Consider the following 24,723-nt stretch of genomic DNA (forward strand, 5'->3'; position numbering starts at 1 on the left):
ACCTCTCCTCTCCTCTCCGAACCTCTCCAAACCTCTCCGAACCTCTCCGAACCTCTCCTCTCCGAACCTCTCCTCTCCGAACCTCTCCGAACCTCTCCGAACCTCTCCGAACCTCTTCTCTTTTCTCCTCTTCTCTTCAAAATGTAAGACAAATTCATAACTTGCCAATAGAACCAAAGAAAACATATTCACTCATTCATCTGTGAGTATGAGTGAACTAGTTAATGAGAATTTGCTTTCTGTAGTGTGAATTCAAAACACTCCAGGATATTTGTTCCTGATGTGGTAAAGTGTTTAGAATTGAACTCATACCTAAGACCATGATCAGGTCCACTGACAACAACTAATATGGCAATTAATTCCTTGATTAAAATGCAAATGACATTATAGTTTTTAAAGATATTCACATGTTTCTATTCAGAGTTTTTTTGTCACCCTCCTCACTTGTTGTTTGCTTATTCTATATTGTTTCCCCTTCCTTGTTTTACAGCTAGTCACCACCAATGCCCAATCCCACTGATTTCCAAAAATGGACATAACACTTTTATCTTCACACTGTTCACTTAGCAACCATGTTACAACCTATTCTATTTTTTTGTGGCTGTCATATCAATTAAATTGTAGCTCTTTGAGGTCACACCACCTACTAGTTTACATTCCATTGCCTACCAAAATGGAAGTATTCACAACTGCAGTCCATGCAGCATCATAATAAATACTTTGTGAACACTTTTAATAGCTTTTGCCTTTTTAGGGTTGAGCATGTGCATCCAATAATTTAATAAGAAAGACTGAAGGGTACTCAGCATGTCACAGGGTTGATTCTTACTTCATTAGTTATGCTTCCATAAGACTAAATGAGAGGAGGAACCATGATCCACCTGTTGTTTCAGGTTCTGGGTGTCCAGATGTTTTAAAGAGAAGCCTAGTAGTAGCAACCTGTATCCAAAGCATCTGTTTAAATTTAACCTTTGGGTATTCCTGACTTTGCACTCTCTGTAGCTGTTTGTTAGTCACTGCAAAATGGCATGTTTGCAGAGAAGTGGTTGGCTCAAGTGTGAGCACCTGCACCAGCCAAAGAAGAGTCGGGTGTGCTCTTACTCTGCTGGATGCTGAAGACGGAAGTGTTGGAATCCTTCAGAAACAGTGCTGATAGTTAAGGTAGAAAGCACCAGAAAGCTCCTCTGTTAACTAAAGTATGGTGTTCCTTTCTATGAATACATCTAGATACCAAAACATCCAGCGAACAATCGCAACAGAGCGGACTGACGATGATGCTGTGGTAAACAACAGGGTGGAGAGAGTTCCCACTGGAGGAGGAAGTGACTCTGAGGCAGAGCCTTCTCAGCCAAGCTCAGGTATGGGGGGGAGAGCTTTTGAGTGGCATGTTCAGTGCCATTCAGCTCTGGGAAATCTGCATTTCCAGGAGAGACAGGAACTTTATTATACCAGGTCGAAAGATTAATTAAAAAAAAAAAAAAAAAGACTTTGACTTGAAGCAACAGTTTTTAGACCTGAAGCTACGGGTATAAAGCTAGGTACAAAGGTCCTCTGTTCTTTTTGAACAACTACTACAAAAAAATACAAAGCATTTTTACCTTGGTAAAAGACTACTTTAAATTAAAATGGAAAAGGTGTCTGGTTTTTATTCACCCAGTAGTTGTAAAAATGGTGCTGTCTTATTTTTGCTGCAGTGTGATTTTTAGCTTGGGGCATTGCAGTTTCTTCTCTCTAGGCCTGACTTCTGCACTGCCACATTTGCTTATGTGATTGCACCTGCAGTGGCCTTGGCATCAAGTGTGAAATACTTGTGGTTTTTAAAGCTGCAATTTTGTGATAGCTATGAGCTGATCTAAGTGTGGGCTGTGGACTGGCACAGCTGTCTTTTTGCTCATCACTAATTTATGTGACAGGATCCCATACCAGAGTGGAGAACTGATCTGCCTGAAAAATAGCCTGGTTTCTTGTCCTTGTCATTTACAGACAGAATGGTTCTTTCATTTATCTCATTAGATGAATAGACAAAAATGAGTGTCACTACCAAGAAGAGGAGAATGTGTACCCAAGACAGGATGGGATGGCAGGGGTCTCTTCTACTCTTTTTGGTGATAGTCAGACTCATGTTTTCTTAAAACATTTGGGGAACCATAGCCTAAGTGTTTGTTTCAGGTAAGAAGCACCAGCAATCAGACTAGTGCCCACTATGCAACTTGAGGCCATGCAAAAATAACTCTGCTTTGTTTGAGAATTTGCACCACCAAAATGATTAACCAATTCTCTTCCTCTGGATTATTCTTACCGCTACCTAACTTTGTGTTCTGTATTTTCTGCCACAAGTAAATCTGACTTCTTGCTACCTTTTTGCCATCCCTCTCTAAATAGCACTGGCAAAGAACCAACATGATATCTGGTTGAATTTTCTTAGTTTTCCATGTTGAATAGGAAAAATTACACAAAGAAATAATAAACTTCTTTTTAAAAGTTTAGAAAAATACTCGATTTTGTTTGTTTTCCTGATCCTTTGGGTGGTTTTAGCTGGAAAATAAATTTTGTCAACGATTTTAAACATTAGATATTTAAAGCTTCCTTGCAATCTTTTGTGTTGCAATTTATGGGAGACTTCTATGTACACTAGATCATTTAAGGAGATCCCAGTTCTCCCTGTTAGAAGCTGAAGTGGAAGTAAGGTACACATTGTATTTTTAGTATTTATATGTAATGTAGCCATTACTTGTAATATGTATAGTTATTTACTATCATAGCCAACATAATAAAATAGTAATTTAATAGGAGTTGCTACTAGTAAGTATTTTGTTCAGTTCATTATGTAACGTTCACTCTTTTATTTTAAACTCAACGAGCTAATGGGTATAATAAATGTTATCATAAGTTATTAGGAAATGGTTTTTGCTATAGATAATTGCTTTGTTTTTAGAAGAAAATGTCAATATTGTATAAAATACCAAGAATGATGTAAACACACTAGAGAAAAAAAAAGCTGCAGTATGATACATTTGTTATTTGTCTTTTAATTTAAATGAAAAATGTCAGAAGGAATACATTTTAGGCACATTAATCCAGATTCTAAGCCAGTATAAATGAATTTAGTTCCAGCAATGGATACAGTCTGCAGTTTTAAGTGGATAAAATAATACAATGTGTCCAACAGGAAGAAAAAAAGTTATAATTAATAAGAAAAGAAATGGTAATCTATATTTATTCTGTTAATGATGTCTGCATCCAATTTCCTTGGACTGCAAATAAAATTTGGCTTTATTTGAAAATGCCAGAACACCCAAGCCATAATTCCATGGTAGGAAATATTTTTCTGGTGTCTGTAGAAGGTCAGGAGTTTCTATCTCTACAGAGTTACATTCTCAAATGCTCAGTTCTGATCCTGTGCTTCATTACTTGATACAGATTAAAAATAATCCTATTGTGTCTTGTTTTGTTTTCTTTACCATACAAGTCCCCAAAACCATGGACTTGCCAAAAATAATGCAATTAAAGTAAAGAGCAATGCTGGATTGGGAGATCAGATCCCTCTAAAATCAGCAATGGGGGGAACCAGTATGGACCTGGGTGACAGTGCTGAACCGAACCATCAGCTGGTAAAAACTGCTGAGGTCACATTGTATTTAGAGACAGAAGCAGCTATGACACAGAATTTCATAACCTACAGTTCAGAAAGCCGTCCAGCCCCTGCACTGCTGTGGTAAACAATGCACCATATTCTGTCAGTTTGCCAGCAGGCTAGTCTTGGGAATGCCAAGAAGGTGCATCAGGCAGGTGGTAACTTTTTTATACTGTCACTTTTGCAGCTGTTCAATAAAGGTTAAATAGACTGTGCTTCCCACTACATTAATAATATTTTGTGGTTTGGGTTTTTTTTGTCCAGAGATTAGGAGGGAAGGTTCCCTTTCTCCTGTGAATTCTCAGAAAATCACCTTGTTGCTGCAGTCTCCAGCTGTGAAGTTCATCACCAATCCTGAGTTCTTCACTGTGCTGCATGCAAACTATGTGAGTAATGATGGTTTGCTCTCTCGCACTACTGATTTCTGAGTCCAAATGCAGCGCCCCAGGCCTTCAGGGAGAATGGCTAGTGAATTTGAGTTATGTGACATAGGGCACAGCTGTTCTTTCTCAGCACCAGAGTAGGCTGGGGACACTACAGGCAGGCTGCTCCAACAAGACTCTTGCTGGGATTCTGCCTCACACAAGAAATTCCATGGTACAGAAAAGCTCATTAGCGTTTTCCTCTCAGAAATAAGCAGGAATCCTTGGTTTCAGCTTGTTTGATCCTGTTGTCTGTTGCTGCAGGGAGTAAGGTTGTTGCCTTTTGAGCCCACCATCCTGAGAAATCTTTCTCAGATACTGCCAAGTCTCAGGGAAATAGAGGGGAAAAAATAACACATGCAATTTGCATTCCCAAAAATCAGGCAGGCATAATGGAGTAAAAGAAATACTGACTTGAGTTAGTGAAGCTATTTTGGGAAAAACACTAATAAAAATGAATTTTCAAAATTAAAATATCTTTTTTTTTTTTCGTTTATACAGTAAAAGTACACATTTTCTTGCAAACCTATAGGGGAGTGGAAAAAAAATCTAATATCAGGAGGAAGCAGATAGGGGAGTCCTACGAAGAGATGCAGTCCTACTTTACCATGTCTTGAATGTAGTTCAACTAGGAATCTACACATGACTTCTGAATATTTGGAAAATCATTCATTTCTGGAGAGCAATGACCTTTCTTTTTGAAAGGAAAAGAAAGTAAAACACTTGGAGAGTCGCCTCAGCACAAGTTTTTAACTAACTACAGACATCAGGTTTTGGCTGTGGCACCTGGTGGATTGAAGCCAGGTGTCCATCTCCAAGCATGTGCCAGAGATTATTACCCACGAAACCCTACCGAGGAAGGGGATATATTACCTCGTCTGACATTACATGAACTAAATTATGGAGTGCAGACAATTTCTTACATTGACAGGGTGATATGTGATGATTTATAGCTGAGAGCAATGTAATTTTAAGTCAGTATAGCTGTTTGAAAAATGAGGAACTGATTCCATAGTTGTGTAAGGAACAGTCACAACGGTCTAAATCCCAGTTTTATTTCTCACTGAAATAAAAAAAAAAAAGCCAAAAGAGGCCTTCAGTTTGAGCTTATAAACTTGTCTCTAATACGAGAACCAGAATAATCTATTGAAATATCTGTCAAGTGCTCATACAGATTCAACTTGTACAGAAATAATGGCCTCACATAACTTTTGGCTTAACACAAGTGTAATATTTTAACCACAAGCCCCTATTAAAATTTCAAGTTATTAATTATACCAGTGAGGTTGGGATTGGAAAATATTATGTGACAGAATTAAAAGGGAAAGGCACTCATTTTTCAGATATTTTATTTCCATGGAAGGGTAAAACTACATTACACTCTTTGCTTCCCTAATGCAGCTTAGAGATACTCAAGACGGTCATTGATCATACGTTAGATCAAAATACAACTTTTGTTACAGAGTACGCTGGGATCTTAACGGTTTGTGATCATGAAGCTTTCCTGGGTTATAAGCAGGTCATATCTTCAGGGCAGAGATCCTATCTCTGTGATTTCATAACCTTTACCAACCTTTGCCATAATTAGGGACCCTGTGCTACAGGGAGTGTTCTCAGTGGTGCCACCACAGTAAATCCTTACATAATAAAGATAATACTTGTAAATTTTTTATTGCATTATAGTGGTTAAAATGCATTAAAAGGACACAGAAATTGAGAATTCAAAGCTGTTAGGTCAAATTCTCTTAACAGATTCTCTGGACATATTCCAGGTCTGCACTCTGGGGCTCACTTCACTGGGGACGTGAGTCCTCCAGTGATCTTTTATCACTCTAATGAATAATTCAATCCTTTGGGCTGACCAACAAACCAAGGCACCCATTTTCTCTCTAGTGAAAGGCTCAGGAAGGTTGCAGACTTTTGTGATGTTTTCTACTCTGTCTTGAGGAGCTTTTTCCCTGAAGTGAAAGATTCCAAGAGTAACCTCTGGATGTGCCTTTGTATTGTCACCACAAGCATTATTTTGTGGCATTCTATCATTGAATGTACTGTGGCAACAAATATAGTTCACTTTAGCCCCTCTTCTGCAATCAGATCAGCACTAACTGGCTTGAACTGCATCAGGGCACGTTACTCTACAAGGTGCTTTTAATGCCCATTGTGAGATACAACTTCCTGCCTGGGGCGTGGCATTCATCTGACTCATGGAAATGTCTCCATCTGACATGCTTTGTAGTCGTCACAGAAACAAATATTCAATTACAGGGAAACAATTCACACCTTCCAAAAATAGACAATTAGAAGTGTCTGTTCCTGTCCTGTGGCTATATAGTGACCATAGGTAGCAAGCTTTGGTGTAGACATCTGCACTGCAGTCCTCTTGAGTTCATGAATCCTATCACACGTATCTTGATTTCAATTATAGCATAAATACATGTTCACAGCTGTCTTTGCATTTCTCTGGCACCATCCAGGCATACAAGCAGTGCTTCTGTTGACCAATAAAAGTAATGAAATGGGCAGAACTTACAGGCATCTTGAGTATGTGATGTTTCAGCTGACTGTCTTTTTGAAATGTATTAGAAAGGTAGTTCATGCACAAGCTAATTGTGGACAGCGTGTGGGATGTTTCACTTTCCAGATTGTATTTCTTAATTCTAGATGTTCATGGAAAGTAGTCATTCAAATCATGAGACGGAAATGTTTCTTGATTCCAGCAGGATTTGTTTCAGTCCTTTGGGCATATGTCCCACAAAATAACCACATACATTGTTTTTCCATCAGAACTGGTTTTCCTCACTTCTGTTTTTCATCTCATAGAGTGCCTATCGGGTCTTCACTAACAGTACCTGCTTGAAGCATATGATTCTGAAGATTCGTAGAGATGCTCGTAATTTTGAGCGGTATCAGCACAACAGAGACCTGGTAAATTTTATCAACATGTTTGCTGATACCCGACTGGAGCTTCCTCGTGGCTGGGAGATAAAAACTGACCAGCAGGGCAAGGTAAGGGTGCCAACAAAACTAATCACTTGCTTAACACACCACATCAGGCTACATGATTAATAAAGTTTCCTTCCTTCTTGTCTTAAAATTGATGATGTTTTGGTTTAAACAACACAAGCAGCAAGCAGAGTTATTTTAGAAGCAGAAAAAAAACTTCAAGAACAAATGTTTCAAAGTATTTCTGGCTTTCTGCAGAATATCACAGCACAGTCAAGGCAGCATTGGACTGGCAAAAAAGTTTGAGACAGAGTAGATTTGTTGTGCCTGCAAAATTTGACTCAGTGTCTCTATGTCCAATGAAGCTTTGCTGAGTGACTTCTGGAACCACCAAATAGGCTAAAGCACCATTTCCCAATAATATTATTCTCTTCTGTCTTGTTTACACCATGGCCATTACACGTGATTTTGACCTACATAGCTTCTTTTCCAAGAGCTATTCCTGCTTTGAGTAAGACAGTCCTTTTGTTTGCAGATATCTCCCATGGACTGTACTTAACCAAGGTATTTCTGACACAATTGCCAGTGGTTGTCACGTTGTGTTCCCACGATACTATCACAGTGTTGCCCGTCTTCTTATAAAAAAACATTGTTCCTTGGTGTTTCAGTCTTTCTTCGTTGACCACAACAGCCGTGCTACCACCTTCATAGATCCCAGGATTCCGCTGCAGAACGGTCGTCTCCCTAATCACCTGACTCACAGGCAACATCTTCAGCGACTTCGTAGCTACAGCGCTGGAGAGGTAACCGTGCCAGTATCAATCCAGGAACTTTTGACAGCAGTCTTCTGTAGAACTAAAAGCACTTCTTATATTTGGAAGGCATTGAAACAGACTGTCTTATGAATTTTTATCTTGTAAAGACAATAAGTGATTTTTTTTTCTTCCTGAAGGGTTTATTTCAGAGCTCGTTGGTAACGAAGGTTTGTATTTTGATGGCTTTCAGAATAAAATAATAAGCAGTAAAATTTGGTTGAAGTGAAGTGATGACAAAATAGATTTTAAAAGAAGAATCCATATATGACGTTCTGGTCTTGCTTTACTGAAGTCAAGTCGTTCATTATTTTTGTAGCCTGATACTTCAGCAGCCTCGTATGTTTCTTCAGTCCCCACTGGGACACTGTACTCTGAAATTATATACTCCCTACCAGTAGTGTAGTTATGTATGTTGAGGTTTGCTTCCCTAGCTTCAGTCAAATTAGGCATCTTTCCTATGTTTCATGGAGATGACTTTTATCACTGAGGTCATGGACATAATTGAAAGAAGCATAAATACTGTGTTGTGTATTGTGAATTTAAGGAGGAAAAAGTACCAGCAACCAGATTCTTCATATAGCAAATCCCTACAATTGAAGATTTGTAGAGATTGATGCTGAATAGGGGTAGAGACGAATTATGGTGAAAGGATCTTCCTCTTTCAGCAAAACACCCAGAGAAATGCTTGTGAAATTAATTTATTGCAGTAGGACCTGTCTGACACCTCTCACTGCCAGCTGGGGTTGGGATCAGGAGATGACTAGGGTGCAAGGTCAGTTCTTCAGGATCAAAGGCAGACCAGGCATGAGTAGTTTGGGCATGCTTTCTCCATCTTGAGTGAATATGGAAACATATTTTCTGAAGATAGAAGTGTATCAGTGGATCTGTTTCAATCATATCTTCCCACCAGTTTAGCAACTTCCCTCTGCCAACAGCCTGCAGTTTAGTGTTGCTATTGTGGTTGAATTACTGGCATGACTGTGATAGCCACCTGCAGGGTGGTTCATATTTGGGCACATGCTTGCCTGGGGCTTACTTACAAATTCACCATGTCAGAGATGGAAACACCACTGAGCAACTCAGATGACCTAGCCCAAAAAATACACTTGGTTCTGCAAGCACTGGCAAGGCTGGCAAGGAACAATTTTCAATAAACCCAAAATATCAAGTACAGGGAAGGGAGTCAAAAGTATTTAGTACTTATGAGTAATGATTCTCTGGGGAAATTATAAACTGTTCATTGAGGCCACTGATTTGGCACAATCAGCCAGTGAAACAGGGTTTTCTGTCTCAGGAGCCGTCAGTGATGGCACTGTCACCTCACAGTCTCAGTGGCCCAGGTCCTACAGTGCTTCTGCATCCTTGCTGTAGTCAGTAGCTTCCCCTTTGGAAGTGTCTGCTGCTCCAATGGAAGGACTCCCATTGATATCCAAGGACTTTGGATTGATGCCTAAAAGCCCTTTAAAGGAAAAAATTCAACCCTTTACAATTCAGCCCATTTATTAAGAGCCTCATGTTCCATGCCATTTCCTCCAAGTGTATTTGGATGTTCTTTTGTCCTATAAATCATGTCTGTAGAGTCACACTTGGGGTTTTGTCCTGGCCATGTGTCAGCTGTCTGCAGGCCTGCTGGTTTCTTTGCTGAGCAGATGGTGTGGCCCCTGGAATCTGTCACCAGGATGGTATGAAGGACCATGAAAGACAACTAGCAGTTTTGAACATTATGTACAGATGTCAAATGAGCCTGAAGGAGAGCAGAGTAATGAAACTTGTAGGTGCCAGAGAGGGTATAAAAAAGAGCCAGGGTAATGAAATAAAGGACATCTGCAAAAACTTCTGTGTAGATTACTGATATTAAATAGCATGATATATAAATTTGTCAAAAATGCTACAAATAATTTAGTAAGCACTTCTTTAAGGTATAAATCTTTTACAGAAAAAAGGTGTTTGATGCTACTCTTGGTTGCCTGATTTTTGGAAGAAAAGTTCAGGTAGCTGTAGTGGCCATCAGTAACTAAAAGAAGATAGATCACTAAGTGATTCATTTCCTTCTGCCACTGCTATAAACAGAACAGGTCAGAATTGCTTTCCATTCCCTCTAAGGGACTTTCCATCTGCAGCGAAAATCCACATACATGATTATAGGGTAGAGATTTTAAAGACAGAAAGAAGAAAGAAGCAGGCATCCACAGTGGAGAGGCAAGAGTTGATGGTTAGCAAGATAAGCAGAGGAGGTGTTGGAATATAGCAGTATACAAATCTTACTGACCCAAACCACAGTGGGATTCAAACAGGCAAGGGCCTTTCAAATCCAGCAGTGATATAAAACCCAGGAAAGAGTATTATATCTTGAAAGGCTCCTGTGATAGTTTGGACTCTCCACTCTGGTTGCAACATCCCAGTATCAATTTCAAAGCTGTTAAACCCTGACATAAATCTATAAGATTACTTTGCACTAGATGAATCCAGTCACTAAATCATTAGAGGGGTCACTCTATTTTTTTTTAGTCGGAGAATAATGTGCTAATCGAAATTAAGTCATTCAATTAGAAAGTCAAAGTAGACAAGGCGATTGTGATCAAACACCGAGTTGGAGCAATCAATTGTACTCTATTAGCTGAAAGATTGGAAAGAAAAGTGTTAGCAAAATGAAAGTTAATTAGATGGCTTGGAATTTTCCTGCTGTGTTGCCAGAGAAAAATTGTTGAGAGGTGTAAATCTGTAAAGAGCAAACACAGCATTAACAATGCATAAGCGTGGGGATGAAGAAAAGCACCACAGAGTGTGCATTTTGTTATATTGAGATGTGTACAGAACTGGATTCTTACAACCCAGCTTTAGCTTCTTACAACCTGACTTTAACTGTTAAACCAGAACAGGGAAGAAGGGAGTGAAGGTTTCTTTTCAAGGGCACTAGACGTGTTTCCTTTCAGAATTCTTGCTTTAGGAGAAATATGTCCAGGCACTGGAAAGTTAGCCAAAAGAAAAAAAGGTATATCAGGTGACATGAGCAAAGGGAGGAACTATGCCCAGGCTGGGCAGAAATACCATACAGTTCCCAGCTGATGAGCAAATACCAACTGGTGCTAATTTTTATGGCAGATGTGTTTAATTCCTCCGTTACTCGTCCCTTTCCCCCTTTCTATCTTCTGAGCAGTAAATCCATGTGTAGCAACAAGGGTATAGGATTTGTCTTTGTAAAGGATGAGTCAGAGATCATCCTTAAAAACAGGCTGTACACCCATACAAATCTGTTCTACAAGGACCTGAGGAAGGGGCATCCTCACCTGATCTCCAGAGCTCCCTGGTAGTGAAGAAGCTGAGCACAACACAGTGCCTTAGTACCATCCCACACACCCTCACTAGTACGGCTGATCACAGGTCAGTGTGTAATTCTGACTGTGCTGCCTACAGACAGCCCAGGAAAAGGCTGCTCCCGGAAGGGCTTCATGCCCACTGTGGCAATGAATCATAGGGCACCTCTTGAACCTAGGCTTCCTCTTTCTCCCACAGCACAGAGTGAGTGCCATAATGACCACACAGCGCTTGTGAGGGGGGAGGGTCACAGGGCGAAAGCTGCCTAAGCCTGAGCTAAACTTGCAGTGTCACTTGGTCCATGGGGCTGTGAGAGGGACTCGAGGGCAGAAGATGGGTGCAGGTGAAATCATAACCGAATGATGGAGCAAAGCATTCGCCATGCACTTTCACAGCAGTTTTGTGTTTTAAATTGCAGTATGTTTAATTAGAACTGTTAAGATTTTTCATTGTTTAACCTGTGTATTGATGCGGATCAAGTGCATTGATTGGTATCTTGTTACATATAAACATTTTATGCTTTATGGGCTCCAAAAGGCAACTTGCCAAGTCACATTTAGCTTCTCAGTTTTCATTTATATTCAACTGGAAGACCTGGCATTTGGCTGTACCACTGAAAATGGGTTGGCACTGTTTGCTTGGATGCAGAACTAAGCATTTAAAATATTGGAGTCAGGGCAATTTCTTCCTGAAGCGGTTGCCAAGTACTACAATTTGTGCAGTGAGAAAGGAGCAGCTATTAGCCCAGTAGAGTGGCAATTGGAATTCCTAATGCATCTTGTCCTGATACAGGCTGTACTTACACTGCAGTGACAAGAAAAGGGGGGATGTCTTTAAACTGAAAGAGGTTAGGTTTAGAGCAAATGTTAAGAAAAAAATTCTTTACTATAAGAGTGGTGAGACACTGAAACAGATTGCCCAGAGAAGTTGTGGATGTGCCATCCCTGGAAGTGCTTAAGACCAGGTTGGAGGGAGCCTGAGCAATCTGGTCTAGAGAAAGTTGTCCCTGCCCGTGACAGAGGGGTTGGAACTAGATAATCTTTAAGGTCCCTTCCAACCCAAACCGTTCTATCATTCTTCTCTTGGGTTCACCATGGTCGTATTCTGGAGGAAGATTAGAGGCAGGAGGGTTCTCCTCAGTTTGCACAAGTCCCCAGAGAGTTACCCAGCAATGCCTTACTGAAGATTGCCAGACCTCACTGTTTGGCTTTTAATATCCTCACGTAATATCCTCAAAACTTTTTTACCTGTCTTTCAGTGTATCTGCCTTCCTGCTTCCCTTCACTAGATAGAATGTTTAGAACAGTGGCTTTCTTTAGGTACCTCAATTAAGGGGCAGTGATAAATTTCCTTCTTCCTATTCCTTTTATCAGCTCTTTAGATTATATTCTTTTTTTCAGTGTATACAATTCAAATTTTATTTCTGGTTGTGCATGTTAAGCAACCTGCTTTTGGGATGATACAGCCTTTTTCTGTCCTGTAAACTGCATAGATATGCCTTCCTCATATTATTTCCAGTATTAAATTTCCCTTCAACAATGCTGAATGAACATGTTGCAGTGTTATTGGTTTTTTCTCTTTTCAAATTAACATGGCTGTAAAAACCTTGAAGTAAATGCAGTTATGCTAGAACAAGAGACTGTATAACATTACAGAGATTTTATTTTCATTGAACCAGAGAACTCCATCACTGCAATACCTTCATTAGGTTGCATTTACTTCTGGATTCTGGTGCCTTCACTGCAGCATCAAAGAGGTGCAATATGTGTGGATAATGATGCATGTCCATCTGGAAGCACAGGATTACTTAGCTTTTTTAATTTGACTATAGTATAAAGCTATAATATTCATGCATACTTTCTGTCATTCAGTCAGCATCGTGGACCATTCTGAAGGTCACAGAAGATAAGAAACCTTTTAACTGACTGATGTGCTAGCGCTGGTCAGTTTTGGTCATTCTTTTCCTTTCCTCTGGTATTGTAGGCCTCTGAAGTCTCTCGAAACAGAGGAGTCACCTTGTTGGCCAGACCAGGCAATAGTCTTGTAACAGCTATTCGAAACCAGCACCATCATGAGGCATTACCTCTGGGTAAGCCAATTTTCTCTTTTCTTCTCAAAGCAGTGCTCACAAAAGTGCTTTTTACAACTTCTCATCAACCACACATACTGCTTCATGTTGCCCTATGCCTCACTGGCAGCGAGGTCAGTGTGCCCCTGCAGAATAATGGTGATGTGACCGGGCTCCCTCAAAGGTAAATAAAGCCTCAGGTTTGTTTTTTTTCCTTTTCCAGCTTACAATGACAAGATTGTTGCATTTTTACGCCAACCCAACATTTTTGAGATGCTGCAGGAGCGTCAGCCCAGCTTGGCCAGAAACCATGCACTCAGGTACCGCTTTTTTTCCAGACTGCTGAAACCAAGTTCCAGGAAAGATTTCTTGTAGTGGGGAAAACCAAATTCTAGTAACTGTGGTACAAAAGATGAACTTGGGCTCCATATGGAACTGTCACCATTAAAGAGTAGGTGTGGACCACCAGGATCCATGTAGTTACTGTAGTTATTTTCCATAGACATTCAAGAAGTAAGAAGAACCAAAATAACTATAGGCAAATAGTGGCATATCTAGTCTCTATTCTTAGTATTACCGAATGGCAGAAACTCTGTCCTCACCTACAGTTATCACTTTGCTTTTCAGAAGATAGAATTATAATTATGTTCAGATGGAAGTCAGCAGCAAAACTCCAGTAACTCCAGCAGAACCAGGGATTTTACTTCGTGGTTGGATTTAAACCCTAGATTTTATAAATAAAAAGGAGCATTATTATGAAGTGTATTGTACTCCTGTCTAATCTTTTTCACTTGACTTAGTGGTGGTCCTTTCCAAAGTAGTTAAATTGTATCTTTCTTTTTTTATACCTGTTCCTTTCATATTAGATTTTTTCAAAAATGAAAAAAGCAGAACCAATTGCCAGTACTATTTAAACTCATTCGAATTCCAAAGCTTGAATTAATTGTTTTGCCAAGAACTTAAGCTGGTGTTAATCAGTCTCAGCAATGCCAGTATGCACCAGCTAAGAGTTTGACCAAGATTTTAGTTTGTACTGTGCGGTAAGAAGCACAGCTGCAGGATTGCTGAAGAAGGGAAGGAGTACCTTCAAGTTCCTGCAGTGCAGAAAGTTCTGCTGGTAGCCTTACTGACACGTTGTTTACCTGTGAGGGCCAAAGAGTTCTTTGGGTGTAAGGATTAGACTTCCTTCCTGGAGGAGCTGATACGTTCAAATAAAATAAGAGAGACAGAATGAAAAATGCACTCAGTATTTAGGATGTACATTTCTGTAACTAAGAATTTTTCATCTTCACCGTCAAATTATTCCAGGCTATTTTTTTTTCTCAGCTGTAGTTTGAATTCTCATTTCCCAGAGAAGAGATGATGCTTTTATCTCTTTCTGAGCAGAGAAGAAAATTGACTAGTGATAAGGACTAGACAGCTTAGCCAGTGTGTAATGAGATTTGTAACAGGATATTGAGCCCTTTGCCTCCAGGTCATTGCCTATGATTATACTTTGGGTCAGGAGTGATCCCAATCTATTGTCTAATGCTCATACAGCAGGTATTTACCAAACTCCTAGGAGGCAAATGCCCATCTTTTACAGAGCTTGATTCTGCCCCACATTGCAGCCCCACTCAGCAAGGTACTGAAGCACATCCTTGTCTTGAGGTAGAATATTTTGACTTGATACTAGAATAAATATATTTGGACACTACAATGCTTTAGAAACACACTGACAGGCTGGGGTGTAGATATGTATCTTCCATAATCCTAATCTTTTGATAGAGTCCTATCCTATGTTTCCCGCTCGTTATTAGCAAAATGTATAATTTTACACATGTAACATATGTTTACACTGTATAATCTCTGTGTGATCAATTCATATCAAGTATATGTTAGAGAGTTATTTGCCAGATAAAACTGATGGAAGGAAAGGAAGTGGTATTATTGGAAATTCTGTTAACAAAAGTTAGCTGTAGACTTAAACAGAAAGTCTGCTGTCGGTGACCTGATTTTTACACATGAACTCGGAGGACTAGGCATCATTCTGTTTTCTAAAATACAGAACAAAATCTCTTGCTTTTGGATCAGTGAACTGAGTGACAGGAGTAGATTTTTTTTTTTTTTGCAATTTTATGTTAGTAAGATTAGAAAATGAATCAGGCATATAAGATGTTTGCCATTTTTGTAAGGAGATAAACAGGAATTGGCAAAATACCAAGGAATAAAAACTCTATGCATAGTTCATGCCATGATAATGGCATGGAGTTTTTCTGTTTCTTTTTTTCTTTCTTCTCGATAATGTCACTTATGTTTACAGGGAGAAGATCCATTACATTCGGACAGAGGGTACACATGGGCTTGAAAAATTGTCCTGTGATGCAGATTTAGTAATTCTGCTGAGGTAAACAATTTGATCAATAGCATGATGTCATTACTTACAGTACCACAGAAGCTATTTGGCTCTTTCTCAGCATAATTGAAAAGATTTTGTTAAATCAGGTCATGCTGACAGCCATCCAGAATAATTCAACCATAGTATATCTGCCAATTTGTACTTCCTGGAAGGAAGCATCCATCAGTACAGTAAACTCCATCCCAGTCAGCTCAGTCAGTATAGCTGTTACCATGAGGTAGCAGATAAAAAAGAATCAGGTCAAAATGTTTCATTTTACTGGAAAAAAATCTTGTTTCTTTTTTTAAAAAGAAAAAGAAAAGGGAAAAAAACCCTTGTCTTTCTCAGTACAATAATGTTGCTGCTCGTGAAATTGCTAGTTTTACTGCAGCAGTGCTGCCCACACATGCATGAAACCTCAATGCAGTGAGCATTGTCTGGGTAATGTAGATAAGGCTTCAGTTTTTACTGGAACCAGAGAGCTTGGTCTTTAGGTCCTAGCTACTTTTCCTCAGCACAGATAAGGACTTATTTCATTGTTTTGGTCTTACATGGAGAATGTTGCATAACCCAGGTGGTTGTGGTATGCTGTAATAGCACTGCTTAATACTAGAAGTTTACAGCTTATTCCCATCAATTTAATTTGAACGGTCAAAGCACTGAGCTGTACGAAGGCGTACGACCCAAGAAAAACAGCCTGGGAGACAGATGTGTGTATCTTTACTTCTCACTGCTAACATGTTGGAGGTGCTCCTGTTTAGAACATAGCCTCACATCTTTGCTCTCTGTCAGCAGGCTGAGCCACTGTTAGCATAAAACATCGAATAACATTCATTGTGTTCTTCGTTACTGGTGACTGGGACATATTTGGGAAACCTGTGGATTTTTTGAATCCATGAGTTCAGAGATGCACCCAAACTTATGACATAGTGGACTTGCACCATTATGCATATTTACATTCCTTCATGTGATGAATGTGAACCAAATCTCTCCCTATGACTTTCTCCATGCAGCCTTTTTGAAGAGGATATTATGTCCTACATACCACTGCAGGCTGCCTTCCATCCTGGTTACAGTTTCTCTCCTCGCTGCTCACCCTGTTCATCACCCCAAAATTCCCCAGGTAAGGAGGTTGGGAAATAAAGACAAAATCTTGCATTTTTGGTATTTCTCCTAGTAAATTATAAAGGGCAAATTTAGAGCCAGTATCAGCTGCCAGCTTGCTAATTCCAGGGACCATTCCAAATATGGCCCAGCTGCTTTTTTGTTGGATCAGTTACCAGTGCTCCTATATATCTGCTGAAATGTTAGTGGTAGATGAAACACAGGGATCAGAAGTTGTCCAAATGAAAGAAGGTATTTTCCTGCTTTTGATGTAGTTGGAAAGGATTAGGATAAGAGAACGATGTACTCCAAGCATAACTCATTGACATGGGAGCACATTCATATTATGTGACAGGAGCAAAGTGCATCTTCGGAATTAAAGGTGTTTTGCAATACTTCAGTACCCCTGTAAAGTTCAGTCTCCTCTGCTCAGTGTTACGAAAACTTCTCTTTTTCCCAAGGTATGTCTGTTTTAGGAGCTGGTGGGATCATCTTCGTCATCTAGTCTGACCTCCCGTGTTGAGCCCATTAACTTAGGTTTGACAGGAAACATATTTTCCAGAAAGACATGCTGTCTCAGAAGGTTATTTCCAGCTGTGCTATGTCTCTGTAGTTATTGTTTATGCTATAGAAATTTGAGGAGCTAATGTCTCCCTTTTGCCAAGATATACAGCCCCCACCACGGTCTCACCGCATGGCTGTGTCCAGTGGCCATTTTGAGAGAATCGACAGAAATGTGATCTGAAGAAACCCATTTTTGACTGAGCTTCTTTGAACATTCATTTAAATTATCTGATTTCAAACAAAATTAATGGACAAGAGAAATTCAAATCTTGGATGTGGCTGTGGAAAATTAAAAGATTTTTTGATGTGAGGAATTTAAATGCTGAACCCCTGTCTATAGGAGGACAGTGTTCTGTCAGAATGTCTTGTTCATATTGATGAGTTTTACCACCATTGTTAATACAGTTCCCCTTCTCCAAATCAGGACACATCATAAACAAGTTTCCTACAGGACAAAAATGTTAAGTATTTGGTACAAATGTGGCTTAGGAAACTGTTAAAAGATCTACTCTGATCTCTACCTGTTCTTGTGAAAACACTCATTCCTGGCAACATAGTGTCTGCTTGCTTATTTTTGTCACTGGTGTTAGAGCCCAGGAGAACACCCATTCTCTTATGTCCAGGTGGAAGGGGTGTGTGGGAAATTCCAGCAGAAGAAAGAGGTTTCATAAGGGATTCTCTTTACACTGTGTGTAAATATGCCTTTCTGTTTTACTAGCAGAGACAGTTAGTAATGTCCTTCCATCCTGGCAACCACGATACATTGGGCTCCCACTAAGAGTGATGATTTTTTTTAACTTCCTGTGGAGCATTTACTGCCAGATTTCTCATCAAAGGTCTTGTTCTTATTGTCTTCTGTAGTGAGATAGAGAAATGGGATTTCATGGATCCATTCTTTCACCCTTTATGGCATGGCACTTGTTTATGCAAAAGGAATAATCAGATACTTTGAGAATGCAGCCTTCAATACAAAGCAGGTCCCAAACTGCTAAAAAATCTGTTGTATGTGTGAATCATAATAGGGAAATTTAGTATTTCTCACTGACAAATATTTTTCTTGATTCCACAAAGGGGTTTGGTGTTGATAGCTGGAAATGTTTCATATACAGTCAGATTAACGCAGAGGAAACCCGATTCCCAGCTTGTCTAGGGTGCTAGGCTCCAGTGAGAAGCATTGCTCTGAGTTCCAGAGGTTTAATCCTGCCAAGTAAGGAGATCACCTGTACAGTGCAGAGGAGAGAGATCTCTTAAAAGTGAAAAAGGGAAAGACAACCTAAATGCCACTGACCATGAGTGGCAGTAAGGCATGTCAGTCTTTCTCATGCCTTTCTGATCCTTGAATTTCCATTGAGATCAATCACAGTTAAAGGCTGAGGCAACACAAGACACACACAGGGTGAGCTTAACAGTTCTTTTAGTGAAGAAGGTGCAGCCCCTGGAAGTCATTGCAATCACTGAATTATAGGAATTTACAACTCCCTTGATGCCAAAACAAAAATAATCCTGAGTACACTGTATACCTTTAAAAAGTTCCTATCAAATTTATTAGCCAGTTCTGTCTGGAAACATAAGCTGCATGATTTGGAAAACTGTAAAGCCCCTTACACCTTATGATGCTGTTCATTTTCCCTCCAGGGCTACAGAGAGCAAGTGCAAGAGCACCTTCTCCATACAGGAGGGACTTTGAAGCCAAGCTGCGCAATTTCTATCGAAAACTTGAAGCCAAAGGGTATGGGCAAGGTCCAGGTAAAATTAAGTGAGTATTACAACAAATCACTTAAATAGTCTAACACAGTATAGCTTTGTTTCTTGTCATTATTCGTTAAGACAGTGATAGGGAATGGAAGAGACACTGGAGATTGTATTTTGTACATGAACCACCAGGGCAGGATAAGATCTGCAAAAAAGTGACCTTCGAGAGGCTTTTATGTGGAGGTTTTATTTCTTATAGATTCAAATTCTCTCACACTCCTGTTTCCTACCTATTTAACAAGGATGTCAAATACCTATGATTTGCTAGTGGGAGAATCATCTGTTTAGGCAAACATCCAGTACATATTAGCAACAGCTACATAATTGTAATGATGGAATGACTCTAAATTCTTTGCATCTACATACCAGTATAACTCAGGACCAGAATATGACCCTGCAAAACTTAGTCTGTACATGCAGGTTTAACTTCCCATCGTTCTTTGTGTCAGTAGCCCTCCTGGATTTGAACTAGAGAGATTTCTGCCACTCTTCTTGTATTTTGGGGATCTCTGTGATTTGGTTGTGGAGTTTGTTTTCCAGACATCTTGTTAGTTGGCTTTTGAGTCTGTACTTACTTGTGCTCAGTCTAGTTATCCAACTTCAGCAAAGGACTGTGTGTTTCTAAGGTATTTCCTGGGCATCTGGTTGAATTTGTGTGTCAGGTTGGCTTCCTACCAAATGACATCTGTTGTGGGGAAAAAAATGTGTGAAGCCAAGAAATTTATTGAGGCAAGCATCATCATCAAAATAATTTTACAGAGTTCAGGAGTCCTAACTGGTGGTTATCATCTTTGGTGTGTGTCCTCCTAAGTGGGTCCAAGGCAGACATGAATTATATTTTAGAAGGTCTGCCTTAAAATGTCCATGAACATACGAACAAGAAGGATTTCTTGCACAGGTGGTGTTTAAAAGTACAATTCATTAAGTTGTTTTAGAGCTTGGTAGGAGAGTGAGAGATGTGTTGTATAAACAGAGGCTGATACTCCCTTTGCTTCCCCTGCTACAGAAGCAGTATTTCCATGCACATTAACTGGATTAAATCCGGAAAGTGTTTGGGACCAATTCCAGATAGCTGTGACCCCATATACACAGGAAACTCACAGCCCTCTCTACCATATTTTGTACATGGAGGTTGTTGCAGAGAGTCTTAGCAATGTTCTGAACCTAACCATGGCATTGTGAAGAAATTCACCTTTGAGGCACATAGAAAAGCCTAATGAAACAACCCACTGAAAACCCATAATGGTCAAGTAGCACATGCACCAGCAGATGCAATTTTATTGCATTCTCTGAGAACAAATGTCTCTCTTTAGCAGCTCTTGTTTACCTTCAGCCTCACAAGTTCACACAAGACTCAGTCATTAGATCTTTATTTCTACCTCCCTTTGCAGGTTAATTATACGGCGTGACCACTTGCTGGAAGGCACCTTCAACCAGGTAATGGCATATTCACGCAAGGAGCTCCAGCGGAACAAACTCTACGTCACGTTTGTTGGCGAGGAAGGGTAGGGAACCACAAAATGCTCTCAGTTTTGAAGTAGCTGTTATGTTGCAAAACACTGAGTTGACTAAGGCTGAGATTCTCTTGTTATGTAATGTTTCTTTGGTTTTGTTTTGCCTCTAAGTGATTCATCTTAACTCAAACATTTGTTAAAAATAACAATAACAATAATACTTCGTTTTCCTATAACACCTTCCATCTAGATGTCTAAAAGTGACAATTTAAGTGGTTAAATCTAATGTCATCTATTGCCATAGGTATTTTGACTGGCTGGAAGGAAAAACGCAACTACAGGCCAATGTTTACACACTGAATCGGTCTCAGGACTATAATTAGAGACCAGACCTTTATCCACTTTGTTACTCTAAGCCTTCACAATGGGTCTGGTTTTGCTTCAAAAATTTTTGCTTTGCATGCCATCTAATGATCATTTGTTAGCCATATGTGCATTTCTTGTTTCTGGCTGAAGTAAGAAACATGAATGCCATTTAGTTGTTACAGTTTAATGCACCCAGTTGGAAGGTGGAAGGAAGAGAAGTCTCTTGAGAAGGCCTTTTCTCAGGAAACTTTCTACCAGTCTTACAAATCCATGAGCCATTCCTGTATGATTAAAACCAGTTATTGTCTTAAAATGTGAGCAGAACCTTTCAAAGCCACACTGGCTCGCCTTAAGAGCTACATTGTATTTGAGGCTTAATTGATACACTTTTATAATGGAAAGACCATTGTGCATGTTTCCAGTGTTCCATATAACAAAGGCATGAAATTGTATTTCAGTACCTTTGCATGTAAAGTTTCTTTTTTTTTTCCAAAACCACATGGATAGGATTTCAGTTCCAAAGGCACCAGAACAGTAAGGATCTCAGGCAGCTCTTGGGATGTCCAGCAATTGCTGACACTGCCAGCTCTGAGGTGGCATGTCAAATGAAGGGCTTCTGGCAAGCTGAGCTTGTCTGGGGATGTGTTAGGTCCGGTGGAAAACAGAAGTCACCAATCTCAAAGAGAGTCACTCAGTGACCTCAGTATCAGGGGATTTTTTCATTCTTACTTTTTATGCTCCATGGATTCAGTATTATTTAACAGAGCTCATCTTCCACAGCTGTTTTTGCCTCTGGCTTGCAAGTAAAGCATAAACACGTAGCACACCTGAGTGTGTGTTTTCGAAATAGTGTTCTACTATGCTAACACTGGCCAAAGTCATGTTTACCCCACATCTCTAATAACTTTTACTGTGTGTGGCATGGTGTCCTCAGGAGAAATTAAAAACCCATTTGATTTGCAAATTCAATCATTCTTCACTGTTTCATTTACATCTGAAGATACATTCCTCCAGGGTTTCTGCTGCTTAGTGCTAATATACATTCTGCTGGAGGGACTCCAAGATACCAATTCCCTACTGAAAAGAGGAGTTGATGCTGTATGGCCATGTGATGCTGTATGGCCACAGCTTCCCACGTGTTTCAAAGCTAAAAGGACATTGAAAATGATGGCTTTATGATGAGTTAATGTGTTGCCCAGAAATGCAATACCTGGTCTCCCCTTGAAGATTTTTTAATATAGACAGGTGTTGCTTGTACTTCTTTGCTCCAGACATCATAAGGCTTTGCCCAGTATTTCGATGTCCACTGAACCAGATCTGTTCCATGGTTGTCAGTAGTGGGTCATGTGGGCTTATTACCATCCTTTTTTGCTGTTATGGCTTTAGTCTCACCACATGATACTGGAGCTAAAGCTCCTCAAAAAGAGAAGTACTGAATCTCCAGATGTAAAACAGAGGAGGATGGGCCTGCCTACTCTTTATGATCTTTCTGGTTGCACAAGTCAGTCATTCAACCCCTTGCACCTAGGTTTCTGTAACTTCAAACATAGTACAGAGCATTCTGATCCAGCTGCAGAGCTTTCCACTTACTTTACATTTGTTAAGTAGAAGCAGTAGTGTCCACCTCAGAAAATCTTTCAGCACATGACGTGTGGCTACAAATCATTTCTTCATATTGCTACTTGTAGGTTTATTTTAGACTGAAAAACCTACATACCAGTATTAGAGAATGACCTGTTTTTAATAAATACATCACAGATGGGTCTAATGCTCTATGCATTCATGAAACTTTGTCTTGTTTTGCTTTTTTTTTTCCCAAGTTCACGTAATTGGAAACAGCTTGATCTAAAAGTGGAGTTTAAAAAATAAAAGGAAAAAAGGTGACTCTCTGTAGAGCAAATTCATGCAACAGCAAAGCACAGCTGAAGGTGTACCACATGAAAAGATCAGAAAAGAAGAGCTTGGACATCATCATTTTATCTTGAGACACAGTTCTGTTGGGACTTGGTCTTGCTCAGCATACACGTATACCTATAGCTAAGAAAGCATCCGTGGGGTTAGATTTCGCTACATCTGCACGTGGGAGAGTAAGAGCAATTTCTGCTTCAGTCCAGGCTGTTTGCTTTGTGAACCCAAGTGTTCATAGGCAGTTCAAACCCTCTCACAAAAAATCTAGCCCCCTGCTAGCCACACAGCTGAGGCAAGGCTGAGCTTTGTACCTTCAATTTGTTAAGCCTTTGGAACAAAGGAAAACAAACTAAATAAGGGATGTGTCCCAGTTATGATTCCTCCCAAGTCAACCTGGATATTGGTGAAATTTCAGCATCATGACTTGTTCAGGACTCAGGATCAAGCTTTAAGAGGAGAGATACACCATGTTAGAAACACTTGACTGTACAGGCTGCTGTGCTAAGACAGCAACCAGTGTAGGCAAATCCAGGAAATTCACTGAAATGGTAAGGAACCTCATTTTATCTTGTCTATCTTTTCCTTTCCAGGTTGGACTACAGTGGCCCCTCCCGAGAATTCTTCTTCCTTCTGTCTCAGGAGCTCTTCAATCCTTATTATGGGCTGTTTGAGTATTCAGCCAATGACACTTACACTGTACAGATCAGCCCCATGTCTGCCTTTGTTGAAAATCACCTGGAATGGTAAGAACGTTTTATTCAGACTTGAACAATCATTTTAGAGCATTAAAAAAGTGGAAAAGCAAAACAAAAGCTGCCGGTTTGGACTAGACTACCTGTAAATATTGCTTCTATTGGGAAGAAGTGGAAAGTAGTTTGTGAAGAGGAAGAGAGGGAGTAAGTGTAAATACAAGAGCAAGCTCTGAAAAAGGAGTTGTAATGAGGTACTGCTATTAAAATGTCCTGCTCACATTACTTGGGATTTAATGTTTGTGTACTTCTGTGTGAATGTGAAAAGGACAGGAAAAAGAGCTCTGCTTAATGCAGACCTCATGTCCTTGGTCCCTTTCTAAGAATAGTAAGTATGGTCTTTCTGTACATCAAGAAGCATTGTGCTTGGAAGTTATATATTGTTCTCTGTACCTACCACAGGCCTTAAAAAAAAGGTCCAGTGAAAGCAGTTTACCTTTTCTTCCCTGACAGACTGTCCCTGTTTGTATGGGGCAAGGCCAGCAGAGTGAGCAGGTACTTTGCCTCACCAAGTGTATGTGCAAACAGACAAATTGCTGATCTTGTTTCTTTATCAAAAATTCTGAAAGCATATTTTGTTCTCCTCATTTTTTCTATCTGCCTCCGGATCTGTCTATCTTTGGGAGTTGTTTTCACTTTGATAGTTTCAGATGTGGTTCAGCAAAGCATGGGCTGCAAGCCCTGGGCATCATTTGATCCCTTGTGGGATTTCATTGTGTCAAAGAAGCACTGCCACGTGGGTTTGTTCCTATGATGTTTTTCTTTGTCAACCTCACTGACTTCTTTCGGAGCTCCTTTTTTAAAATGGAAGGCATTTCAGGCCCTTTTTAAATTGCAAATAGTACATGTCCCTCTATTCTTGTAAACAGATCCTCCTATGCTTGGCTTGCAGTGGGCAGGAGATAAAAAGCAGTTCTACTGTCATGTCTTTTAAGGTTGAAGGAGAAAAAAGAATGTTTCTTAGGACTAGCATGGTCTCTGAATTGTTGGGATTTTTTTGGTATTATCACTTCCAGCAGTGGAGCATTATGCTAACAATGATCCTTGCATTAGAGTGTTTCTCTACTGACATGAGCAGGAAGAGAGCTGCTTAGTTCTTACGCCTTGTCCACCTCCCACTACAATCCTGTTCATTAGACATGTGGTGCCTTCCCAGTTTTCAAGAAGAAATATGTTCTGACCTTTGTTCATCTTACCAGACTGCGTGGGTAAACTTTTGATTTAGGAGGCCGTTATTTGTGGAGATGTATTT

At 39.8% G+C, this 24,723-nt stretch overlaps 1 protein-coding gene across 9 annotated transcripts in view; it reads left to right on the forward strand.

Annotated features, from left to right (window-relative positions):
* HECW1 (HECT, C2 and WW domain containing E3 ubiquitin protein ligase 1) overlaps window positions 1-24,723 on the forward strand; it is a 249,104-nt gene that overhangs the window by 186,475 nt on the left and 37,906 nt on the right. For 8 of the 9 annotated variants that reach the window (XM_029961855.1, XM_029961850.1, XM_029961853.1 and 5 more), the window contains 11 exons: window positions 1,228-1,358; window positions 3,899-4,020; window positions 6,877-7,062; window positions 7,668-7,802; window positions 13,113-13,218; window positions 13,421-13,517; window positions 15,500-15,583; window positions 16,588-16,697; window positions 18,878-18,998; window positions 20,386-20,499; window positions 23,313-23,465. In XM_029961855.1, coding sequence (XP_029817715.1) covers window positions 1,228-1,358; window positions 3,899-4,020; window positions 6,877-7,062; window positions 7,668-7,802; window positions 13,113-13,218; window positions 13,421-13,517; window positions 15,500-15,583; window positions 16,588-16,697; window positions 18,878-18,998; window positions 20,386-20,499; window positions 23,313-23,465 — 1,359 coding nt within the window. The remainder of the gene's footprint in view (window positions 1-1,227; window positions 1,359-3,898; window positions 4,021-6,876; window positions 7,063-7,667; window positions 7,803-13,112; window positions 13,219-13,420; window positions 13,518-15,499; window positions 15,584-16,587; window positions 16,698-18,877; window positions 18,999-20,385; window positions 20,500-23,312; window positions 23,466-24,723) is intronic. The other variant, XM_029961858.1, reaches the window with a different exon arrangement.

Source organism: Manacus vitellinus, unplaced genomic scaffold (genome assembly GCF_001715985.3).
Source record: "Manacus vitellinus isolate BGI_N305 unplaced genomic scaffold, ASM171598v3 scaffold_3_pilon, whole genome shotgun sequence".
In the NCBI taxonomy this organism is placed as follows: domain Eukaryota; kingdom Metazoa; phylum Chordata; class Aves; order Passeriformes; family Pipridae; genus Manacus; species Manacus vitellinus.